This window comes from Ceratotherium simum, chromosome 6, assembly GCF_057802395.1.
Source record: "Ceratotherium simum simum isolate JZ-2026a chromosome 6, ASM5780239v1, whole genome shotgun sequence".
NCBI classification, from domain to species: domain Eukaryota; kingdom Metazoa; phylum Chordata; class Mammalia; order Perissodactyla; family Rhinocerotidae; genus Ceratotherium; species Ceratotherium simum.
Window position 1 is genome coordinate 30,682,036 of NC_141905.1, and position 21,115 is coordinate 30,703,150.

The 21,115-nt window shown below is 56.7% G+C and overlaps 1 protein-coding gene across 4 annotated transcripts in view; it reads right to left on the reverse strand.

The window, feature by feature from the left end:
- ADAMTS14 (ADAM metallopeptidase with thrombospondin type 1 motif 14) overlaps positions 1-21,115 on the reverse strand; it is an 80,124-nt gene that overhangs the window by 8,512 nt on the left and 50,497 nt on the right. For 3 of the 4 annotated variants that reach the window (XM_087432065.1, XM_004427020.3, XM_087432066.1), the window contains 12 exons: positions 20,330-20,435; positions 18,447-18,590; positions 17,672-17,804; positions 16,111-16,224; positions 13,978-14,126; positions 11,807-11,982; positions 9,204-9,337; positions 8,700-8,823; positions 7,626-7,706; positions 3,536-3,699; positions 1,918-2,086; positions 1,344-1,476 (listed from right to left, as the gene is read on the reverse strand). In XM_087432065.1, coding sequence (XP_087288191.1) covers positions 1,344-1,476; positions 1,918-2,086; positions 3,536-3,699; positions 7,626-7,706; positions 8,700-8,823; positions 9,204-9,337; positions 11,807-11,982; positions 13,978-14,126; positions 16,111-16,224; positions 17,672-17,804; positions 18,447-18,590; positions 20,330-20,435 — 1,627 coding nt within the window. The remainder of the gene's footprint in view (positions 1-1,343; positions 1,477-1,917; positions 2,087-3,535; positions 3,700-7,625; positions 7,707-8,699; positions 8,824-9,203; positions 9,338-11,806; positions 11,983-13,977; positions 14,127-16,110; positions 16,225-17,671; positions 17,805-18,446; positions 18,591-20,329; positions 20,436-21,115) is intronic. The other variant, XM_087432064.1, reaches the window with a different exon arrangement.

Below are 21,115 nucleotides of genomic sequence, written 5' to 3' on the forward strand. Positions count from 1 at the left end.
GTATACGTAAAGCACATGGCAGAGTGCATGGCATGCGGTAGGCATGTAACAAATGCAGCCACTATTACTATCACCATCAGCACCTGCAGAGCATCGGCACTGGTCAGCTAAGCTGGTGGTCTCCAAGTGTCTTTTAGCCACAGAGGAACCTCCAACAGCATCTTAAGCAGACGCCCCTGGGTGAGTTAGACAAAAGCAAAACTGCTCTGGTGGGGTGCAGGGCGGGGCAGCCCCCAACTCCTACTCCCCTCTCAGTCTCCTGAGGCATCTTTTTAGTAACCCAGGGCTCCTTCAGCCAACCCCTTCCTTTAAAAAACAAAAACAAAAAACCCCTAAACTTCACCTGGCATTTTACAGAGGAGGAGACAAGCCAGGGTGAGGGGACCCCCCCGGATCACAGCAGAGGGAGTCCCGCATGTTCTGTGATCGCAGACGATTGTGGAGAAAGTGGCCTGGATCACAGTGTAGAGTAAGACGTGAAGGAGAACCACGGAGGGCTGAGGGGCTGGGCACAGGGACGCCACGGCGGGCTAGCGCTGGTCACCAGCTCCCACCCCGGCCCTGAGGTTCCCCCGGCCTGAGGGAGCAGAGCTGCTGTGGGTCAGTGAGAACCAGTCCAAACCCCCCAGATCCCAAGAGGACTCCTGGGGAGGCAGGGGGATGGACTTGGCTCTCTGAGGTTTCCTACTGGCCCGCTACCTGTGGCCCTGCCGGGGAGCCACCAGAGAAGCCTGGGGGCTGAGGAGGTGCTGGAGGTGCTGCCACGGGCTCAGAGGCCGGACATTGAATCCTCCACAAGTCACAGCTCTTCCCTCTCCCCAAAGCCCCCTCCAAATAACCCCAAGAACACGCCCTTGTGCTCCAAAGAACTTGCATCCTCAGGCCAGGGAATCCCAATCAGTGGCTTGCAGGCCAGGCCCCATCCCTGGGCCCCACATGACTTGGCTGAGAGGAGCTAGCGGACAGTGTCCTGGCCTGGGGCCTGGAGCCTGGAAGCACTGAAATCCACTTCACCTCCATGAACCCCCCGGATCACTGAGGGAAAGCTGTGTCCCCAAACTGGGCCTCAGTTTCTGCATCTGTAAAAGAATGCCTGGAGAGGCAGAACAAAGGAAGCTTCCAGGAGTGGAAGTTGATCCAGAAACCCCAGAGGGGATGGGTGGGCAAGGAGGGCAGCGCTGGCCATGGCAGAGTCTGGCGGTGGCTGCTCTGTGCTCAGGGAGTCCTAGCTGCAGGGGGAGGAAGAAGGCTGCGAGTCCCTCCTCCTGGGGCCGGGGCTGAGACAGGGTCTGCAACACCCCAGGCATGGGCTCAGGCCCCTCGTCCCTCCCCCCAGCACTCACGCAGGCGGGGCACACGGGTGCGGGTTGCAGCGCCGGCGGATGGGCTTGGGCCTCTTCCTGTGGTCGCACAGGTGCCGCTGTACCATGTGGTGGTCTCGGCGGCGCCGGCAGCCATATTTGGTAAACTGGATACCTGTAGGGAGGGCAGGCTGCTGTGGCCTGGTCTCGGAAGGCCTCTACTGCCCTGTCTGGGGCCTCAGGGATGGTGAGTTCTGGAGAGCCCAGAGGGCCAGTCCCACCTCCCTCTGAGCTTTTGCACCCCCTGCTGCCCAAGTCACTTTCTGAAGAAGCTTTCCTCAACCAGCCCACCTCAGGCGTCCCTGGTGTAGTGTGGGCGGGACATGGCTCGGGATGGCTGCCTCTCTGCACAGCTGGTGAGCCCTTACAGGGCACAGGTCCTGCCCCAGATCTGCTCTAGTACCCCCAGCCCCATCCCAAAGGCCCTGCCCAGAAAGGCACAAGGTGGGGACACACCAAGTGGGGACAATCTCAGCCCCCCGGCCACTCCCGCTCCTCTCTGGAGAGGCCCTGGGCTGCCCCTACATGGCAGCTGGCTGGTCGGGCAGGCCAGTACCTCCTCCGCAGGCCTTGGTACAGGGGGCCCAGCTCTTAAGCGCCCACTCGTAGGTGTCCGTCTCCTCCAGGAGCACGTTGTTGCTCCCGATAAGGGGCAGCAGGTCCTCATGGATGATATACTTGTAGGCCAGGCTGCTGCGGGGGCCACCCTCAGCCAGGGGGAGCACCTGAGGGGAGACAGAGGGGTGGCACAGGACTGGAGAGCAGAGAAGCAAGGCCAGCACGGGGGCCGGTGAGGAGGGGGCAAAAGGAAGCATGTGGGCTCAGAAGCAGAACCTGTGAAAGCCAGGAGGGGACAGCAAAGAGTGGCCTGGAGAGGCCACTCAGACCAGCAGCCACGCGGCAGACTCCGGCTAAGCATCTACTGTGTCCCAGGCCTGAGGACAACTCGCGTTCCCATCGATGATTTTCCCTCCCACAGACCTAAGTTCTAACAAGGGCAGGAAACCACGTCTGTTGGTCTGTCCTGCTCATCAGAGCACCCACACTGCCTGACTCTAGAAGATGGTCTATAATAGAGACTCTTATCAGATATTTCCTCCCAGTCTGTTCAGGTTGTCTTCTCACTTTCTTGATAATATCTTTTGATGTACAAAAGTTTTCAGTTTCCATGAAGACCAATTTATCTATTTTTTCTTTTGTTACTCATACTCTTGGTGTCATATCTAAGAATCCAAGGTCATGAGGTTTATCCCTCTATTTTCTCTAAGAGTTCTATGGTTTAGGTCCTATATTTAGGTTGTTGATCTACTTTGTGTTAATTTTTGCATATGATGTGAGGTAGGGATTCAACCTCATTCTTTTGCATGTGGCTATCCAGTTGTCCCCGCACCATTAGTTGAAGAGATTCTTCCTTCCCCAGTGAATGGTCTTGGCACCCTCATTGAAAATCAATTGGCCATAGGTGTGTGGGTGGTTAATAAACATAGAGTGAATAGAGAATACATGTTGGATTGAATTAATATGCCTACACCAACAGGTTTCAGACCCCTGTGCTCCAGGACCTCCCTGAGTAGTGAAGGTAGCACCAGGAACAAAGCCTGTGCAGGGTCTCCCTGCCACCAGCCAGTGCCGAGGGCACTATGGACAGAGCCCCTCCTGCTCTGGTCTCCTGTTCATAAGCCCTGGCCTATGGTCTAGGAGAGGGGTTACGGGCAGAGGTGGGCCCCAACCAGGACAGCGGTCCCATCCCCCTCTCAGGAGGCTGGCAGTGCCAGATGGCACCCCTGGGTCAGTTGCCCTGTCGGCCGCAGGAAGCCACTCCCGGACTCATTTGTCAGCAATGCCATAATGCATGCAGACACCGGATGATGCCGAGATGACAAGGGAACTAACCCAGGTCCTTCGAGGCCCTATTTCTGACCCTGCATTAGGGAGAACAGACTCCTGTGTGTGGTGTCTCTTGTCTGACAATCATCTCTTTCTCCCCCCGTCACTTGCCATTCTGCCAGCCTTTAAGCACAGAGGGCACTGTGACCTTGCCAGGCTCCTGAAGATACTGGAGCAGGAGGATTTCCACCAGGCCTGTGCTGGCACAGCAGTGGAGAGACTGAGTAAGGGAACTGGGCTGGGACAGCGAGGGGGGTAGGCAGGGTCCACCGTGCAGGTGGGCTCACCAGGATGGCGATGGCTTCGGGCAGGGGCCCGCTGGTCTTGAGGCTCTCCTTGGCGTCCTCCACCGCATACTCCCACTCCAGGCCCATTGCCGTGAAGGTCTGGCTCGTGGCTTCCTTGCCCTTGGGGTTGAGGATGAAGCTGCCTGTGACGTGGTTCTTCACCGCTGGCCATGGGGAGAGGGTCACACAGATTCATGCCTCACAGGAGCACAAGCCAGACCTCCTCGCAGGCTTCAAGGCCTTCCCAGTGGGCCCCTCGGGGCTCCCTGTCTATCTTTCACTCTTTCCCACCCAGCCCTTCCCCAGTCAGACGGGTCACCACACTGCCCCGTACTCAGTGTCCTTGCCTCTGGACCCTGGTGCACACCATTCCTCCCACTCTCATTGTCTTCTCTTCTTTCTGCCTGACTAATCCCCACCCATATTTAAGGCTCAGCACAATTCTCTCCTCCTCCAGGAAGCCTTCTTTGATTGCCCAGTCCTCAGGGATTTGCCCTACCTAAAACTTCTACAGCAGAGTACAGAGGATAAGAGAACAGGCTCTGGATTCAGATTGATCTGGGGAAGTTACTTAGCCTCCCTGTGCTGCCTCAGTTTCACCATCTGTAAAATGGGAATGATAATCATACTGAGCTTATAGGTGCTGCGCCATGAGGATCATCGCAGTACCCTGCCTCCGCCTGCCCTGCCGTGGGGCTCCTGGGACAGGTAAAGGAGTTTATAAACATACAGAACTAGGCAGGGTGCAGGGCATGCAGTTGGCACTTAATCAACGGTAGGCACTATCACTGTCCTCGGAACAGTGCCTGACTTGAGCACTGTTGTGATACAGATGTCCTGTCTCTCTCACAGCCTGTCAGCATGTCTCCTCCACCTCGGCGTCCTTGGCCCAGCACAGAGCCTGGCAGGGAGTGGGAATTCTTAAAATGTCTACAAACGTCTACCCCTTAAAGTCCCAGCCAGCAAGTAACTCACAACCTGTAACTGAAAGGCCCCAAGCGGGAGGCGTGTAGGTGCAGACACCCCGGCAAAGGCCCCGCGTGGCGGCCTCGGCCGCCCTGGAAGCAGCAGGGGCTGGGGAAGGGCTGCAGCCTGCTACGCGAGCCGCTTACCCAGGTGGGGAGGGCAAAGGCTCCCCTGGGCCTGGGAGCTGAGCCCTGGGTGTCCCTCCACCCTTGGGTGCAGATTAAAACGATCAAGTGCCATTGTCACAGAACAGCTGATGACCCAGAGTACGAACCACGTGCTGGTCACTCTGCTAACCGCCTCGGTGGGGTCCTCACACACCCTGAGCTTGGTTCTGTTATCCAGGAAGGGAATCAGAGGCTCCGAGAGGGGCAGCGATTTGTCCTGGACACACAGTGGACTGGGGATGGACCGGCCTCCCTGATGAGCAGGAGGAGGAGGGGAGCCTCGCCCTGCACAGGAGAGGTGCCCCCTCATCTCTGACCTCTCTCAGCCCCTAGAGTCTCCACAACTTCTAGGCTAGAGCTGGGCAGCTCCTCGGCTGGCCTGGCCTCAAACCTTCCCAACTGCCCTTGTCTGCTCCCCTACCTCACAGCAGCCGCCATCCCCGGCCCCTGGCCGTACACCCCTCATTCCAGGGCGTGGTGGGCTGGACTCAGCATGGACTCTACCATCCAGGCCTCGCTCTGAGTCCTGGCCCTCCCACTGACATGCTCTGTACCTTGAGCAACTATCTTAACTTTTTGGAGCCTCAGTTTTCTCAACTGCAAACTGGGATAACAAGAGCCTTCATGGATTGTCATGAGGCTTAGATAAGATAATGTATGAAAAGTGCCAGCTCAAGGCCCAGCACATGGTAGATATGAACAGCATAACTTCTCCTCCTTTTAAAAAGCCGGTGTCCCCAAATTCCAGGAGAGTCTAACGAGTTAGGACAGGGCCTTGGCCTTCACTGCAGGCTGCCACCTGTCCTGGGCTTCTCCAGAGAGTGCATACCCGTCAGGCACACACACCCCTACACGTGCACACACGCATAAAGGCATACCCACACACGTGCACACACAGTCACATACACACTCACACACAGCTGCACATTTTTACTGAGGGCCCAGCATGTACCTCACACACGTGTAATCGCACACCCTGTGCCAGGTTCCAATCTCCTCCCCGTCCAGGCTCCTGCGGAGCTCTAATCCTTCAAGGAACTCACCCACACACACAGCTGAATGTGCCCGCACTGAGCCTGTCCCCGGGGCTAGGGCCTCTGCCCTGAGCCCCGTGGACGCCGATTCTCAGCCCGGGGGAGCATTCCCTCCCTCCGCAGGACCCCCTCTACTTGTGGAGACAGGGCTGGAAGAGGCTGCTGATCTTGTGGAATCTCCGTAGGGGTGCAGTAGGAAGAGTGTCTATAAGCTCCACCCTCGTCTTGGAGTAAGTGACCCTTCTCTCCTGTTCCGGGGGCACAATTCCTCAGAGCCAGCCAGGCAAGCAGGCAGGGAGGTGGCCAAGCCAAAGCCCTTTAAACTCATGCTCCCCGTGAAGAGTGGTGTGGCTGGCGAGGGCACGGGGCAGGAGGCAGGAGACCGGGGCCCAGATGGGCTCACCCCATGGGTGAATCAGGGCACACGAGGGCCCATCATCCACTTGGGGCCTCAGTCTCCCCTTGTGCCTACTGCCTATTTGGACTACACCGTCTCAGGTGCCTCTTCCAGAGCAGAAGGTTAGGAACCCATTACAGCTGTGCTAATGTAGATATCCTCTCCAGCGGGGTGGTTCTGCAGGAGACTTTAAAAAAACGTTTGTATTATTTTAATGATAATCAAGAATATGAGGATTAGCATTTTTGTTATATCTGAGATTGCCCAGAGATGCTATGTTATGTGTTTCTGTTTATGATGAGTGGGTACCAAGCAATGTGACTTGGGGGCATAATAGGTAAGAGGGGCCTCTGTGACACGCCAAGGCTGGTGCCACTGTAGCCCATGCGCCCTCCATAAGGGGTCTGAACACAGACAAGTGTGGCAGAACCCAGCCACTGCCCAAAGTGCAGGCAGCAGCCTGCTGCCCACCCGCCTGCCAGGACCCTGCTCCAAACCATGTTTATGTGTTTTAAATTCAGATATAATTCACATACCATACAATTCAGGCTTTTAAAGTGTGCAATTCAGTGATTTTTAGCATATTCACAAGGTTGTGCAATCATCAGTACTATCTAATTCCAGAACATTTTCATCACCCCAAAAAGAAAGCTGACACCCATTAGCAGTCACTCCCCATTCCTCCTCCCCCCAGCCTCTGACAACCACTGACCTACTGTCTGTCTCCATGGATTTGCCTATTCCGGACATGTTCATTTTATGACTGCCAATTTAGTTTCAGCAAAAACAGAACAAAGCAAACAAACAAAAAATCTCTCCCATTATATTAACGCTCTTAATTTGAACTTCACTGATTTATTTTGGGGCTCTAATTTTCAATCTGTCTCAGCTGTATAGTTGGGTAACTGTTTTAAGCATAATGAGCAGGCATCGAGTTTAGCGACAATGTGCTTAAGTCTGGTTATAATGAGATTAACTGAAGGGTCCGTGTGGTCGACTTTTTCCTCGTATTCCTGTACACAGGCCCCTCTGCACTGTGACTCTGTTCTCCATCAAGAGAGTCTGTTTCTACCCCCGGAGTCTGGCCTTGGCCATGAGACTTGCCTGAGCCATTATGGGACATTAGAAAGCATGACACAAGCAGAGACTTGAAAATGCTTGCACACTGGGGCTGCCTGCTCTTGCCACTCCTGGGACCATGTGACAGACACCACATGAATAATCCTGGGCTAGCCTGCTGGCCCTGTCACCCCCATGACCCCAGCTGACAGCGGTACCAACCAGCTCCCAAGGGACCCACCAGCTGACCGCACATGCATGAGCGAGTCCAGGCAATTGAGCAGAAGCAGCACCCTGCAGAGCCCAGCCCACACTGTCCACCCACAGAAAAATAAAATGAGAGGTTCCCTGCCATTATTCAAGTTTGTGAAATCTCCCCTCATTAGAACCTCTCCTCTGCCCTCCCAGCTCCCCCAAACCTGAGGGCAGGTCCCAGGGTACCCCTCGCCTGGCACCCCAGCACTCACCAATGCGGGGCAGGGCCTTCTCCAGCTCCTCGATCTGGATGTGCCTGGCACCCGCTGGGATCTGGACCAGTTTGAGAGTTCCTGCCACAGAGGAGGACCCAGAAACGCAGTGAGCATCCTGAGCTGGTGGCCCCAATGCCCATCATCCCCCAGGACACCCCCCCACAGGTACCCAGGAACCTCAGTTTCCTCATCTGTAAAATAGGGATGGGCCCTTCTCCAAAAGGTGCTGCGAAGATCAAATGAGATACTATAGCTCAAAATGCTCTGTAAACTCTACGGGGCTCTGTGTGTGTTAGTTGCTATTGTTGCCCACTTTCTTGACCCTCCTCTTCTCTCCTGATTTTTCCTCCCCTCTTTCTTCTCACACCTTAAGCCACTGTAGGATTTGGATGAAACAGGCCAGGAAGATCCAGCATGGCTGCCCTGGGCCCCCCGGCCCCCTCAATCCAAGGAAACAAATCTTCCTCAGAGCCACCAACCTTCCCCACAAGGAGAAGTGAGGCAAAGCTGTAACATTCCCAAAGGGGAAATGGATCTAGTCCATAGTAAAGTGTAAAGGACTAACATCTGGCCCTTTTCAACAGCAAGTGTGGCCAAACTGGAGGTAGAGAGGGAAGTCAAGGAACTCAAAGTTACCAGGAGTTCAAAGTAGAAGGCACCATAGGTTTTAACACAGGTGAGAAAGGAGAGAGGGAAAGAAAACCAGCAGTCCAGTCTGGGCCACATCTTCAGACCTATCTGACCCCTCACTTCCATCGACAGCCCCAGGGCCAAAGAGACAGCCAAGCTCCTATCACAACACATCGCCTAGCAGAAAAATGCTTCTGAGCTCCTGGGCCCCAGTGTAGGCAGCAGCGTGCCTGGCAGGTGAGGTGGCCAGCTGTAGCTCCCGGCTCACCAGCCTGGGAAGGTCTGGAGACAGGCTCCAGGGCCCCTCCTCCCCGCCCTGAACCATGGCCCGGCCCAAGGAGGGAGGGCCCGCCTGAGGGACGGCTCAGGCTCTAGGGACCCTGGCTGGGGAACCCCAGAACCCCAGCCCCTCGGGTTGAGCCCCAGCCCCAGCCTGCTCACCTGCCTGCTTGGAGGCCTTGCCCAGCGTCCCCTTCACAGTCCTGCAGTGAGAGTTGTCGCCGCCACAGACCCCGCACTTGTCATCTGCCTTCATGGACCCCACCTCCTTGTCACAGCCGACGGGCTGAGGCCAGGGGTGGGGTCAGCGGGAGAAGGCTCCCACATCCCCACCACCACCCCCAGGCGGCAGCCCCTGGCTCCCCCCTGGGTCCCCAGGCTCCAGACATGAGAGTACTCTGGACCGAGAGGCATTCCTAGACGGGGCTCTGCTACAAATTTGCCATGTGGCATGGGCAAGGTCTTAAACCTGGCCCACTCCTCTCCCCTCGAATGGGGCTGGCCATAACTCTCTTCCAGCATCCCAGGGTTATGTTGAGGACCAAGGGGTGACATGGGGAAGGTGAGGCAATGCTTGTCCCCAGGGAGCAGAAGGAAGCACAGGTGGTGCAGCCCTCCAGGCTCCAGGTGCCGGCAGAAGGTAGGCGGCCTGGAGTGGTCACCTACCACACACTCGCCACGGGCACAGATGCTGTATGGGTCCCGGTAGCTGCAGCGTGTCCCGTCGTGGACCACCTGGTTCATGAAGACCACGTCCCCTGTGTCCTCCGACTGGCAGATTAGCTCACACTTCTGGACGTCTGTGGGGAGAGGGACGACACTGAGCTCCCAGCTGGGCTTGGAGAAAGTGGGCTGGCCCAGGACAACAGCGCATGGCCCACAGAATGACGTCAGCTCATGGCCCACAGACTGAAGTCAGCGCATGGTCCACAGAATGACATCAGCACATGGCCCACAAAATGACATCAGCACACGGCCCACAGAATGACGTCAGCACATGGCCCACAAAATGACATCAGCGCGAGGTCCACAGAATGACGTCAGTGCATGGCCCAAGCAGGAAGCTCCAAGGGCCAGCTCTGGGCAGCGGGGGAGCACTGCGTATGGAGCTGAGGCTTAAGATCCCTGTTATGTCACTTACTTATTAGCCATGTAACCTTGGGCAAATTATCCGACCTCTCCAAGCCTCAGGTCCTTCTTTATTATCCCTGATCAGTAAAATGCCACATCAGGTTGTTGAGAAAAATCAAATGATAAAATAATAAGCCAACACTTAGTGAATGCTTACTATGTGCCAGCTACTTCCAAAACCTTTACACACTCATGCTGTACAACTTTAAATGCTTTTTGTGAATTAACTCATTTAAACCTCCCAATACCCCAAGGAAGTAGGTTCTAGCACTACAGCGGAGGAAACTGAGGACCAGAGACGTTAAAGAATTTGCTCAAGGCTACACAGCCACACAGTAAGCGGAAGAGTGGGGATTCTACCCAGGCTGTCTCGCCTGAGTCCTGCTCTGACCTCTATATACACTTCACCAGTCACACGTACGATGGGGTATGTTATCATGTTTGTAAACATCAGAAGGCTGAGTGAAAGGCAGGCAGAACAGCGGTCTGTGTTTGGGTGTGTAAAGAGGAGCAGCAGTGAGGGAGGGTGGGGGTCTTTTCTAGTTCTAACAGTTGAAGGTTCTCTTCTCTGTCTGGGCTATCGATGTCCTGAAAAGGAGGCTCCAGAGAACATACAAACACTTGCTGTGTTTTTTAGAAAAGAGGAGGCTGGGGCTCAGCTAACTTCCTGGAATTTGTCTACAAGTCCTGGGAGAACCCAGAGTCCAGCCGCCCCGTCGGCCTCCCGCCCTCCCCACCCCGGGCTGCGGTGGCTGGCTGGGTTCTGAAGGGATCAGCAGAGCTTTCGGAGCAAGCCGCTCCCTCAGCCACATTTCTCAAGAACCGTCTGGCTCCCTGCTCCTGGTCCCTGGGCTCCCGGGACACCTAGTGACATTCTGCCCCAGCACTCAGGACTCAAGTCCGGAGCCACAACATCTAATAGCACTTTGGATGGCACGCACAGGAGCCAGATTCCTGGTGGGACCTGGGCCAGGGGCCGAGGGATGGGGGGCTCCAACCCTCCCAAAGACAGGCAGGACCCTGACCAGTCTGCCCCAGGCAAGAGGGTCTCTGGGCAGCCGTGGAAGCCAGCCAACAGTGGCAAGGGGTGAGCTCCCCAGAGGGTGAGGAATCCAAGCAGAGGGAAGACACTCCCGGCCAGCATGTTCTGGAGGGGTCTGTGCACTGGCGGGCAATGGCCAGGCCTCCGTGGTCCTTTCCAGCTTGAAGATTGTCATTCTAAATGTGAGCCAAAGAACTGAGAGGTCCTGCCATTGATACTTGGAACCAGGGCTACAAAGAGGCAGCCCTGGGCTGAGGGGAGGGAAGGCCGTTCTAATCGACACTGTCTGAGGCCGAGGGCTGCGTGGTAGGGGGGTGAGCATCCACCCGTGGAGGGACCATGGAGAGGCTGGCAGGGGAGGTGGAGCCAGAGGATGGTTAAGGGTCTTTCCATCCTGAAGGCTCTACGATGCCATGAATCCCAGCCCTTCACTGGCTTCTCTCTGCCCCTACGAGAGCCATCACTGGAAATGCTCCAAAACAGAAAGACACTAGCACTGGCTTGATCCCAAAATTCATACCCTCTGTGTGAGTCCCGAGGCTGTGTCCATCCCAGGGCAGCCTGGAGGGGGTCAATATGAGGATCCCACAGACTCCCAACTGCCTGCCTTTCAAATCATTTTCATTAACTGCTGAAACAGTAACACAATCAGTAAAACCTCCAACCATGGCAGGTAAGAGGACTGGGCTTCTCAGGACAGTGGTCATGCAAAGCAAGGGGGCTGCACCCGTGCGATACCTTCCCTCAGGGAAGGCCAGGTCGAAAGGCACCAGCCCCAACAGCCAGCACTGCAGCTGGCGACAACGGCACCTCCGAGCGAAGTGCCCCTTGCTCAAGACATTTTCCTTGCGTCTGCCAGAAAACAGTCATCATGAGTATCAAATCAGGGATGGCTTTGATGAGGAAGGTGGCCCCCTGAGGTACACAACACAAAGGCCTGCACAAAAGTATGTGGCAAGCCTGCTGACAGCAATGTCCCTTTTGGTGCCCACACTGTCCCTACACCTTCACAGGCATGGGAGGCCCTGCCTGGGAAGACGCGGACCCAGCAGATGCCCAAAGATGTGGGGGTGGGAGGGGAGCAGGGCCCGCTCACCGTCGTCAGGCTCGTAGGGGACCCAGCTGTGCTTGGCGTTCTGGTGGATGTAGTAGGAGTTGCGCTTGGCACACTGCTGGGCCCGGAAGTCCTCGTAGGGCCCCGGACACTCCTCGCTGTTGCAGACCTGGTACTGGAACGTGGGCCCTGAGCACTGGCGGCCTCCGTAGGCTGGGCTGGGCAGACACAGAGACCCCGTGACCCTGCTGGCTGGGATGGCTGGGGAGGGCCGGGCTCCCCACACTGCCACCAGGGGCAGCTCGGCCTTCTACAGTAGCATGAAAAGGGGCTCCACTAACTTATAAACTGGAGAGGGCCCCCCACTGTGGGGCTGCTCAGCTCAGAGCCTTCTGGATCCCTCTTGCTCCTTCAGGCATATGCCACCTATTCCACTGGGGGGGGGGGGGTGTGCGCACGCGTGCGCACGCACATGTATGTATGTGGTGGGGGAGAGGAGGGGAGAGATGGAGGAAGAAAGGGGGGAAGATGGGAATGACTAACCCTCTCCAACTGGGCTGGAAGGGAAATCAGCCTTATTCATCTTTGTATGTTCTTTCAGCCATTACACAGGGCCTGACATAGAGCAGGCACTCAATAAATGACTCAACTATTCCTATTTGCATTGGCTTCCATTTAATACCATCATAAACTAAGGAGTGGGAAAGAGACTTGGACCTGGAATCAGAAAGACCTGGCTGAATCTAACCCCAAGTCCCAACTGTGCGATGTGGGGCAAGTCACTTAGTCTTGCTGTGCCTTAATTTCCCCTTTAAAGTAGGGACCATAATACCTCTTATTTTACCTAACTTCCTGGTGCCTCTGTGAAGAATAAACAAGAAAAGCTATTTTAAAGAAATCTGTACTCTCTCCTCCATGAAATTAGAGGATTGGGTAAGATTATTGATACAAAGTATCCAAGTGCACGAGGTTACCTGTGCTCTGCTGAGAGGTGTGGCGAGGATGACAGGGTTTATGCACCACAGTGCTTAGCGTCCCACCCCGCCCAGAGGAAGTGCTCGATACACTGGAACAATTATAACAGCACTGTCCGTGATCAGCGCTTAATCTGTGCCGGGCATTGTGCTGAGTGTACACACATCATTTCATTTAAGCCTCATAAAATAGAAAGTAACTATCACAGAGGACTTCAACAGGTGGTAGCTTTGATCAAGGGAATAACTGTCCGTCATGACTGGAAGGTGGTTTACTCAGGGGGCACTGCTGGGCCCTCCTCTAACCCGGGCTTTCATCCCCTCAGCAGGTGGCAGAACAAGGCAGTTCATTTTGGCTCACATTTGTAAAAGGTCAGGATAGCCTTTCACAGGCTGCTCCAGGAGGTAGTGAGCTCCCCATCGCTGGAGGTAAACAGCAGATCATGAAGGACCACTCCTGAAGATGCCAGAGGGAGGATGACCACTACCGAGCCACTGCGCTCCTAGGGCCCTGCCGTTCTGCAGTCCTTGTCAGATCACTCAGCACCACGAGGGGTGGGGCCCGGCCCTGCCCCACAGAGGGTCGGAATCCCTGGTCCCCGGAGCCAGCCCCACGTGGTCAGCCCCAGCCGGCCCCCATCTCTCATGAAGCTGTTTAAGCAGGTGCTTCAGCGTGGGAGACGGAGGCCATAGACAGCTGGTGCTCACAAGTTTCAAAACTGTGGGAGGGGATCCCCATAGAAGGGATAAAAAGGGAGAAACAGACTGCTCCCCCAGAATGCTGAAATTTGGGTAGGAGGGCTGTGAGAGGGGGGATTTGATGATAGAAAGAGGTAAGTTAAGAAAAATTAAAGGAATTTTTGCTTCATGTAGTAGAAAACAAAATTCGGGGAATTTATTCTCCCAAGTCAGAGCCACAGAGCACTTAGCTCAGTGTTTTCTCAAATTTAGCTGGAGAATCAGCATCATGGGAGGCTGGTTAAACTGGCAGAGTCTTTGGCCCACTCAGACTCTTCTGCACACGCGAGTTTGGAAATCACGGGTTCAGATCCATTCTCAGATGGCAGACCCAGGTGGAAGTGACCTGACCCCCCAGCAATTTTGGGTCTTCATCCATTAGAATACACGACCCCTGAAGGGGTCCCCTTGTGCCCTGTCTCCCACTGTCTTCCCCTCCAAGCCCCTTGGGCCTGGGGAGGAAGGTTCCCTGCCCTGCCCACCCCAGCCAAGCCCACTCACGGGGGATTGTCACAGCTCCGGCTGCGGGATCGCACCCCGCCCCCGCACGACCGCGAACATGACCCAAACGTGGTCCAGGAGCTCCAGCCTCCATCCTGGCCGTAAGTCTGCTCCAGCGACTTCCAGATGCAGTGACCTTTGAAGCACCACTGGGATGAAGCAGAGGGCATGAGGTCACCCTGGGGCCACTGCCCCCTCACCTGCCATGGAGGGTGCCCAACCAGGCACGTGGCACAGCTGGTGGGCACCACGGGTGAGAGAAAGGGATGGTAAGAGCACGAGCCTCAGGGTGACACAGAATCCCCCCTACCATGTGCTGAGTGACCTTCAGCAAAGGGCTCTCCTTTCTGAACCTGTTCAACTGTACAACATGATAATAGCACCTGCCCACAGGGCTGCCGTGAGCATTCAATGAGATAAGGCCGGGCACACACAGCCCTCCAAAAATGGCACAGTATTATTAACGATGATGATAAATGCGCAATTATTTGGTTGACAACTCCAGGAGAAATACAGAGCTGATGGGGAGAGAAGACACAGTCTTCCCACACTATCTAGAGTTGATCTTGGCTGCATCTCGAGACCACCACCCAGGGGCCACACAGGCAGCCCCACCCATGCGATGGAGGGAGTGTACACATCAAGTCTGAGAGGCCTGGGTTTGAATCCCAGCTTGGCCTTTACTAGCTGTGCATGGCTTTGGCACAACTTCACCTTGCTGTGCCTCAGTTTACTCACCTGTTAAATCGGCCTGTTCTAAGAACTGAAGGCAATAACACCTACAAAGGCCTGCGCACAGGGCCAGGCAAAAAGGAGGCCTCAAGCAAAGTTAACTCTCTTCCCTTTCTCTGTAGGGCAACAGGGAAGAAAAACAGCAAAGCTCTCTGGGTCTTTTTCAAGAGATAACTCAGTGGTTCTCGGACTGGGAGTCACCTGGAGAACTCTCAACTCAGATGCCTCAGCTTTACCCCAGGCCAACTGAGTCAGAATCCCTAGGGGTAGGGATTTTTAATGAAGAGGTAGTTTTTAAAAGAAACAGTATACTTTGCAGACCATAAAATTCACTTACTTCAAGTGTACAATTGAATGATTTTTCAAAAATTTACAGCATTGTGCAACCACCACCACCATCCAATTTTAGAACATTTCAACCACCCCAAAGACATTATCTCGTGCCTATTTGCAGTCACTCCCCACCCTGGGGTGGGGACTTTTAAAGCCCCCCAGAGGGTTCCAACATGCGGCCACAATTGAGAGCTGCTGATTAACTCTTATGTGAAATTGTGACGAGAGGGCCTGGAACTTTGAAAACACCTGGAGCAGGTATACCCAGTCTCTAGGATAACAGCCCATCAGGGTTGGACCCACTGGGCCTGCACAAGGGAAGCCCCATCCACGTGTGAGGGGACAGACCCTTCACAGCTATGAGACAGAGATGCCTGGTGAGGGCGGAGGGCGGAGGGCAGAGGACAGGCTAGTGGAGGCAGGTCCCCCGTGGCTGGGGAACCACAGCTGATGCTGAGTAGTCATCACACCTCTCCTAACGCCCTGCTTCTTCCGAGCTCTCTCATTTGCTTTGACATGACTCAGAAACTTCAGAAAAACCCCGAGGGGTCAGAAGTTCAGGGCGCAGGAGTCTGTAGAAGTTCAATGAATGGCCCAAGGTGACCACACAGCGATCAGGGCAGGGCCAGCAATAGAGCAGAGGTGGGTTCAGACACCAGCGCAGGGCTCTCAGATCTGGCTACAAGGTCCCCTGACAAATGAAGCCCTGCAGCCACACGTGTAGCAGGGAGCAAAGACACCAGGAAACGGGTAAAAGGGCAGGCTTGGGGGAGGAGGCCTCATTCTCCTCATCTGTAAGATGGGCGTGAGCATTCCTGACGGATGGACTAGGAGATCAGGCCAAACTCTGCAAACTGCAGAAGCAGAGGAGCGTGATACGGGAGAGAAGAAGGGGGTGTGTGCGAGTTCACATGCGGCCTCCATGCACATCGACCTCACACGAGGCTCACACCCGTCCTTCAGCACCCCCACACACATGTTCATATACACACTTGGGGAGGCAGGGGTTCCCCTGGGACCTGCACCCCAGGAAGCCACTCCTGCTGCAGACCCTGGTCCCGCAGGTACCTTGCCTGGTTCACACTCGGTCCCGTCCAGTGGGGGCCCCTTCTTGGTCTTGCAGAAGTACGGGTTGTCAGGGTGGCTGCACCACAGCTGCTTGCAGGGCTCAAAGGTCCTGAACTGCGTGGAAGGGGCACGGGTCACTGGGCTGGACTGGCTCTCCAGCTCTGACAAGTTGTCCAGGGGGTAAAGGGCAGTGAGAGAGAGAGGAGGGAGTGGTGGACGCTGGGGCCAGAACACGGCGAGGACAGCAGGAGGGGCCCGTCCAGCCAGAGTCGCGCACACCCTCAAGCTCCACCCTACCCAAGTGCCAGTGGCCTCCAGCGACCCCTGCTCTCTCCAACAGGGCACAGAGAAGAAGGGGCCAGCCAGAACCCACACCTCCCTTGTCTCCCTCCCCAGGCTGCCCTCCCTCCCTGCCTTTGCGGAAGCCACTTGGTCACTGAGTGGAAACTAGGGTTTGAGGCTCTGGGGAGGCTCGGCCTGCGATGCCATCTGAGCCCTGTGCACGTGCGGGGCATTGAGGGGGTTGCCGGTCTAACTCAGACCCGCCACACCCAGACCAGGTCAGGACTCCCATCTCCCTCGAATCTCGCCAGCCACACCAGAGGCTGGTAACCTTATGTTTCAGATTGTCCAGGAAAGCCCCAATTTCCTTTTCTCTCCTGTCATCCCCTGCCAGCCAAACAAGCATCCTACAAATACAGCATTTGGGCATTGAAATCTCATATCCCAGGCTGTTCCTCCACCTGCAAAGCAGAGACCATGTGTCCCAGTGTGGCCTGGGCAGTGGGGGAGGTGACCACGCACAGGGCCTCCTGGTTCTGTAGAACTAGGAGGGGGGTGCGTTCCTGCATGGAGGCTTTGAGGCACTTGGGTCACCAAGGCCTGCCTGTCAGAAAGCCCCCTGTCCTGGGATGTCCTCTTCTCTGAGCTTCTGCCTGGGCCCCGGTTAGCAGCTGTTCAGTTCTCTCCTGGGGGGCTCTTGCTGGTCCCCAGGCCCCAGGCTCTCCTGCAGGACAGGGTAGGGACAGGACTATGCTCTCCATATCCGTGTCCTCAGGCATGGGAGAAAGGGAACATGGAACTGACCCCCTGGAGAGAGGAATGTGGGGGCACGGGAGAATTTCAGTGGGGTGGGAAGTCAGCCCCAAACCCCTGAAGAGCAGATGGTGGCAACTATTCCTCTGCCAGGCCAGACTCCAGCGCCTGATCTGACATGCAGATTGCCTCGCATTTAAGCTCCCCAGGTTACCAGCCCAGCCAAGATCCCAACGGTTGTCCACTCTCTGTTCTACTGTTCCCCTCTTTTCCAGGGCTGAAGCATTCTCCGCCACTGCACACACCTGCCCCCACAGGTGGGACTGGGCAGGGTGGGTGTGTGCAGAAGGCGGCAGGGTCTGGGCCCTGCTCACCCTCCATCCCCCCATGGTGGCTGGCACTGAGCCCTCAGGCCCAACACCAGGCCACCTGGCTGGTTGGGTGGAAGGTGCTCTGAGACCGACCGCCCTGGGTCACGGGGGACACGGCCTGGTGCGCCAGCTGGCAGAGGCCGGTGGGAACTCACCACCGAGCAGGTGTGGTATCCAGTGCCAAAGTCGAAGCGGCACTGTTCGTCCATTGAGTAGTCGACGCCGGGCAGCTCCGGGGGCCGGGGCCAGGCGGGCGCAAAGGGCTCGTCGAGGAGGCAGTCGTAGGAGCTGCCGGCAGAGACACGGAGGTGAGCCAGCCTGAGGCAGGAATCGCCGCGCTCTCCCAGAGGCTGGGAGTTTAACAAGCTAGGACGCCCGGCGGGAATCGCCCCCACTGCCCTGTGCTGGGAGCTGTGTCTTCAGGGAGGACGGCTGCCCTGATCCTCCCTCTCACACAGGACCCCACTTCCACCAATGGCTGTGCCTGGGGTTAGGAGCTCAGCCTGTAGCTGTCTTATGGGGCCAGTTTTGCCCATGTTAGACGGACACGCTATGGCCAAGATGAAGTGTTGGTTCATGGACAGTTTGAGGGCTCACTGCACTGAAGGAAGAAGAAAAGTCAGCCCACCACACAGGATGTGCACCCGGCCAGCTGCTGCGTGAGGTTAGTGACAGCATCTCTGCCTGCACCTGCCCCAACCAAATGCACTCTGCACCCATCCCCGGCCTTGAGCTCCCGAGTCTAACACTTGTCCTGGGCTTCCACGTCCCTGGAGCCCCAGGAACTGACCAGCAAAGCTGGGAATTGTGTCAGGGGCAGGATGCCGTTGGGAGGGGAGACGACCTGGGGGAGACAGGCAGCTGCGTGACCTCTGCTGGGAGTGGCAGGCATGCTCCCCATCCCGGGCCCTGAGGGCAGAGGTGACCTACGGGAGGTAGCGGCTTAGCTCCAGCTTGCTGCAGCGGGACCAGTGGAAGCGGTGGAAGGCAGCCTGCACCAGGGGCGCCATGACGCTGCCCAGGCTGGTCTCGTCTGCGCAGCCGTTCCCCTGCCCGTCATGCTCCATGCCGAGCCTGGAGGGTGGGGGGAGGACAGAGGGGATCCCTGAGTCATGCCCAGGGAGCCCGTCCCTGGGAAGACAGGCAGGCCGGCCAGCAGTGGGAGACCCTGCCCTGACCAGGCTTCAGACTGTGCCTCCTGGCCTCAGTTTCCCCACCATGCAGTGGGAAGACCACCCCTCTGGATGGAAGTGAGGCCCCACCCTGTCCCCCAATGGGGCTGTACTCATTCTGCCCTCCTGTCCCTTCCTCAAACTCCACTCATGTCCTCACAGTTCCCAAGGCCAGCTCAAGCCCCACTCCTGCCCCAGGACACCCTCCCTGGCCTCCCTGCCTGGGGGCTGACCTCCCACGGCAGGGGCCACCTGTGCCACCATTAACAACTCGCATGCCATGCACTGTCTTCTCACCAGACCCGAGGCCTTTGGGTGCAAGGACCAGGTCTCAGTCACTCCAGTTCAGCCTCATTTACTGAGCCCCTATGGGCCAGCCTCTTAAGCTTCTCCAAGACCCCATGGTACTTAGCACAGAGCTGTGCACGTGGTGGGCACCCACCATGATGATAGTTGAAATTTTACAGTATGGCTTTATAGTTAGTACTCAGTGCCAAAGCCCAAAGGGTCTAAATTCTTAAATACTCCCAGGCAGCTACATCTGGCCTTGACCACTAGACACGTGGGCCTCTAAGCCTGACCTTGTCGCTCCACAGGGAGGGGCCCCTGCTCAGTGAAGAGTTGACACCCCCTGTCCCCCCACACACAGGAAGACAAACTCTCGGCTCCAGAATATGTGGAACCTTCAGCTTCCGGGGCAGGAAGGGACCTCGGAGGCTCCCCAGTGCCAGCCTCTCTGTGCAGATGAGGGAACCCAGAGAGGAGGCGCCACCTGCCCAGGGAGGGGCCGCGCGGGGATGAGATCCACACGGGCCTCCCGTGCTGACAGGGCTGATGCGGAGACAGGCACGGCAGACCGTGGGTGGCAGACTTGCCCTCCAGGGCTGGCCCACTCCTCTGCTTCTCACGTCCTTCCCACTGCAGAAAACAGCCCTCACTCTGTGTATGGGCTGGGGGGTGTCCCTTAGCTCTGCCCCTGTGGACAGACAGGCGTGACTGGGGCATGTGCGCATCGCCACCTGAACATCTGATAGAGGCTTATTTGCTTTCTCCCAGCTTCTAGAGCTCTTCGTGGTCCTGTTCTCCTCTGGAGCCCCATTCCTAGAATAGGGCCTGGCGCACAGTAGGTACTCAAGAAGTATTGGTTGAAGGAACGAATGGATATGCTCTAGACAAAATCCAGGCCCAAGAATCAAGCCAGCCAGCCTCCAGCCTGGCCTGAGGCCTGGGTCTGAGTGCGCCTGCTTACGGTGGGCTCAGGCCAGGGCTCCAGCGTGTAATAGCACCAGTGTGGGCTGGAACAGGTCTCAGAGGGGCCTTGAGGAAGGGATGCGATGGAGGGGTAGAGACCACCCAGAGAGCACACTGCCTCTGATGGGACACTGCCATTGACATGCCCAAAGGCAGGGCCACATCTGGTCCCCAGGGCTCTGGGATTTGGGGGCTGGGCCCAAGGCGGGCCCAGAATTGCTGTCCAGGCCCCTGGGCTCCATCCCCATCAGAGCAGGGCCTCCCTGCACGGGCAGCTCCTCTGGCATCTCCCTGGACACTGGGACAGGAGCCTGATCTGGGGCAAAGCCTCCCACACCCACAGACCTCCCGGGAGCTCACAGCACAGCCCTCCCTCTTGGTGCCACTTACACGTGGCCGGTCTCGTGGGCCACCACGAAGGCTGAGGAGAAGCCGTCCTCGTGGTTGAGGGCACAGCTTCTGAGGGGGTGGCACATGCCAGTGACAGGTGCATACCCTGCCGGGGAGAGGAAGAGAGGTCAGAGACAGAGGTCACATGCAGGTGAGGTAGGACACGATGAGGTCTGTGCCCACCCAGCCACTGCAAGGACATCCTGACCTGTCACTGCTGGAGGGTCCCTGGAGGAAGAAGGATCCTTGCAAAGTCCCACCTTCAGTAGAGCAACCTGGGCCAAGCCTCCCCCGACCCTAAGGCTTTCCGGCTTCCCTCCTGGCCTGCAGCTTCCCTGCACCTGTCGGCCCCTCCTCTAAACAAGGCAGTGGAGTCTGCAGACAGGCCCCGAGCCTGCGCAACCTAATTTCCATGCTGCGTCCTTCCGCCAGCCAGTCAGTTGGTCAGTCAACAAACAAGCTCCACACGCTTTCTATGTGGGGGATAGGGGTGGCATTGTGTTAGATACTATGGGGAAAACAGAGGAATCAGGTCAGAGCCTCCTACCCGCATCCTACAACACACACACACTTAGGGAGCAGACGGCTTAGAGGGAGACTAGGAGGTTAGTTAGGTGTGGGCCTACAGGGCCAGAGTTCAACGGGCACAGTGGGGAGTGCAGGGGTGATCTGGAAGAAGGGAAGGGTTTCAACTGAAGGGGTTGAGGGGACCAGGGAATGACTTATGGGGGGCACAGAGCTGGGCCTGGAGGACAGGTGAGACAACCCTCTGGAGGTGGGGAGAAG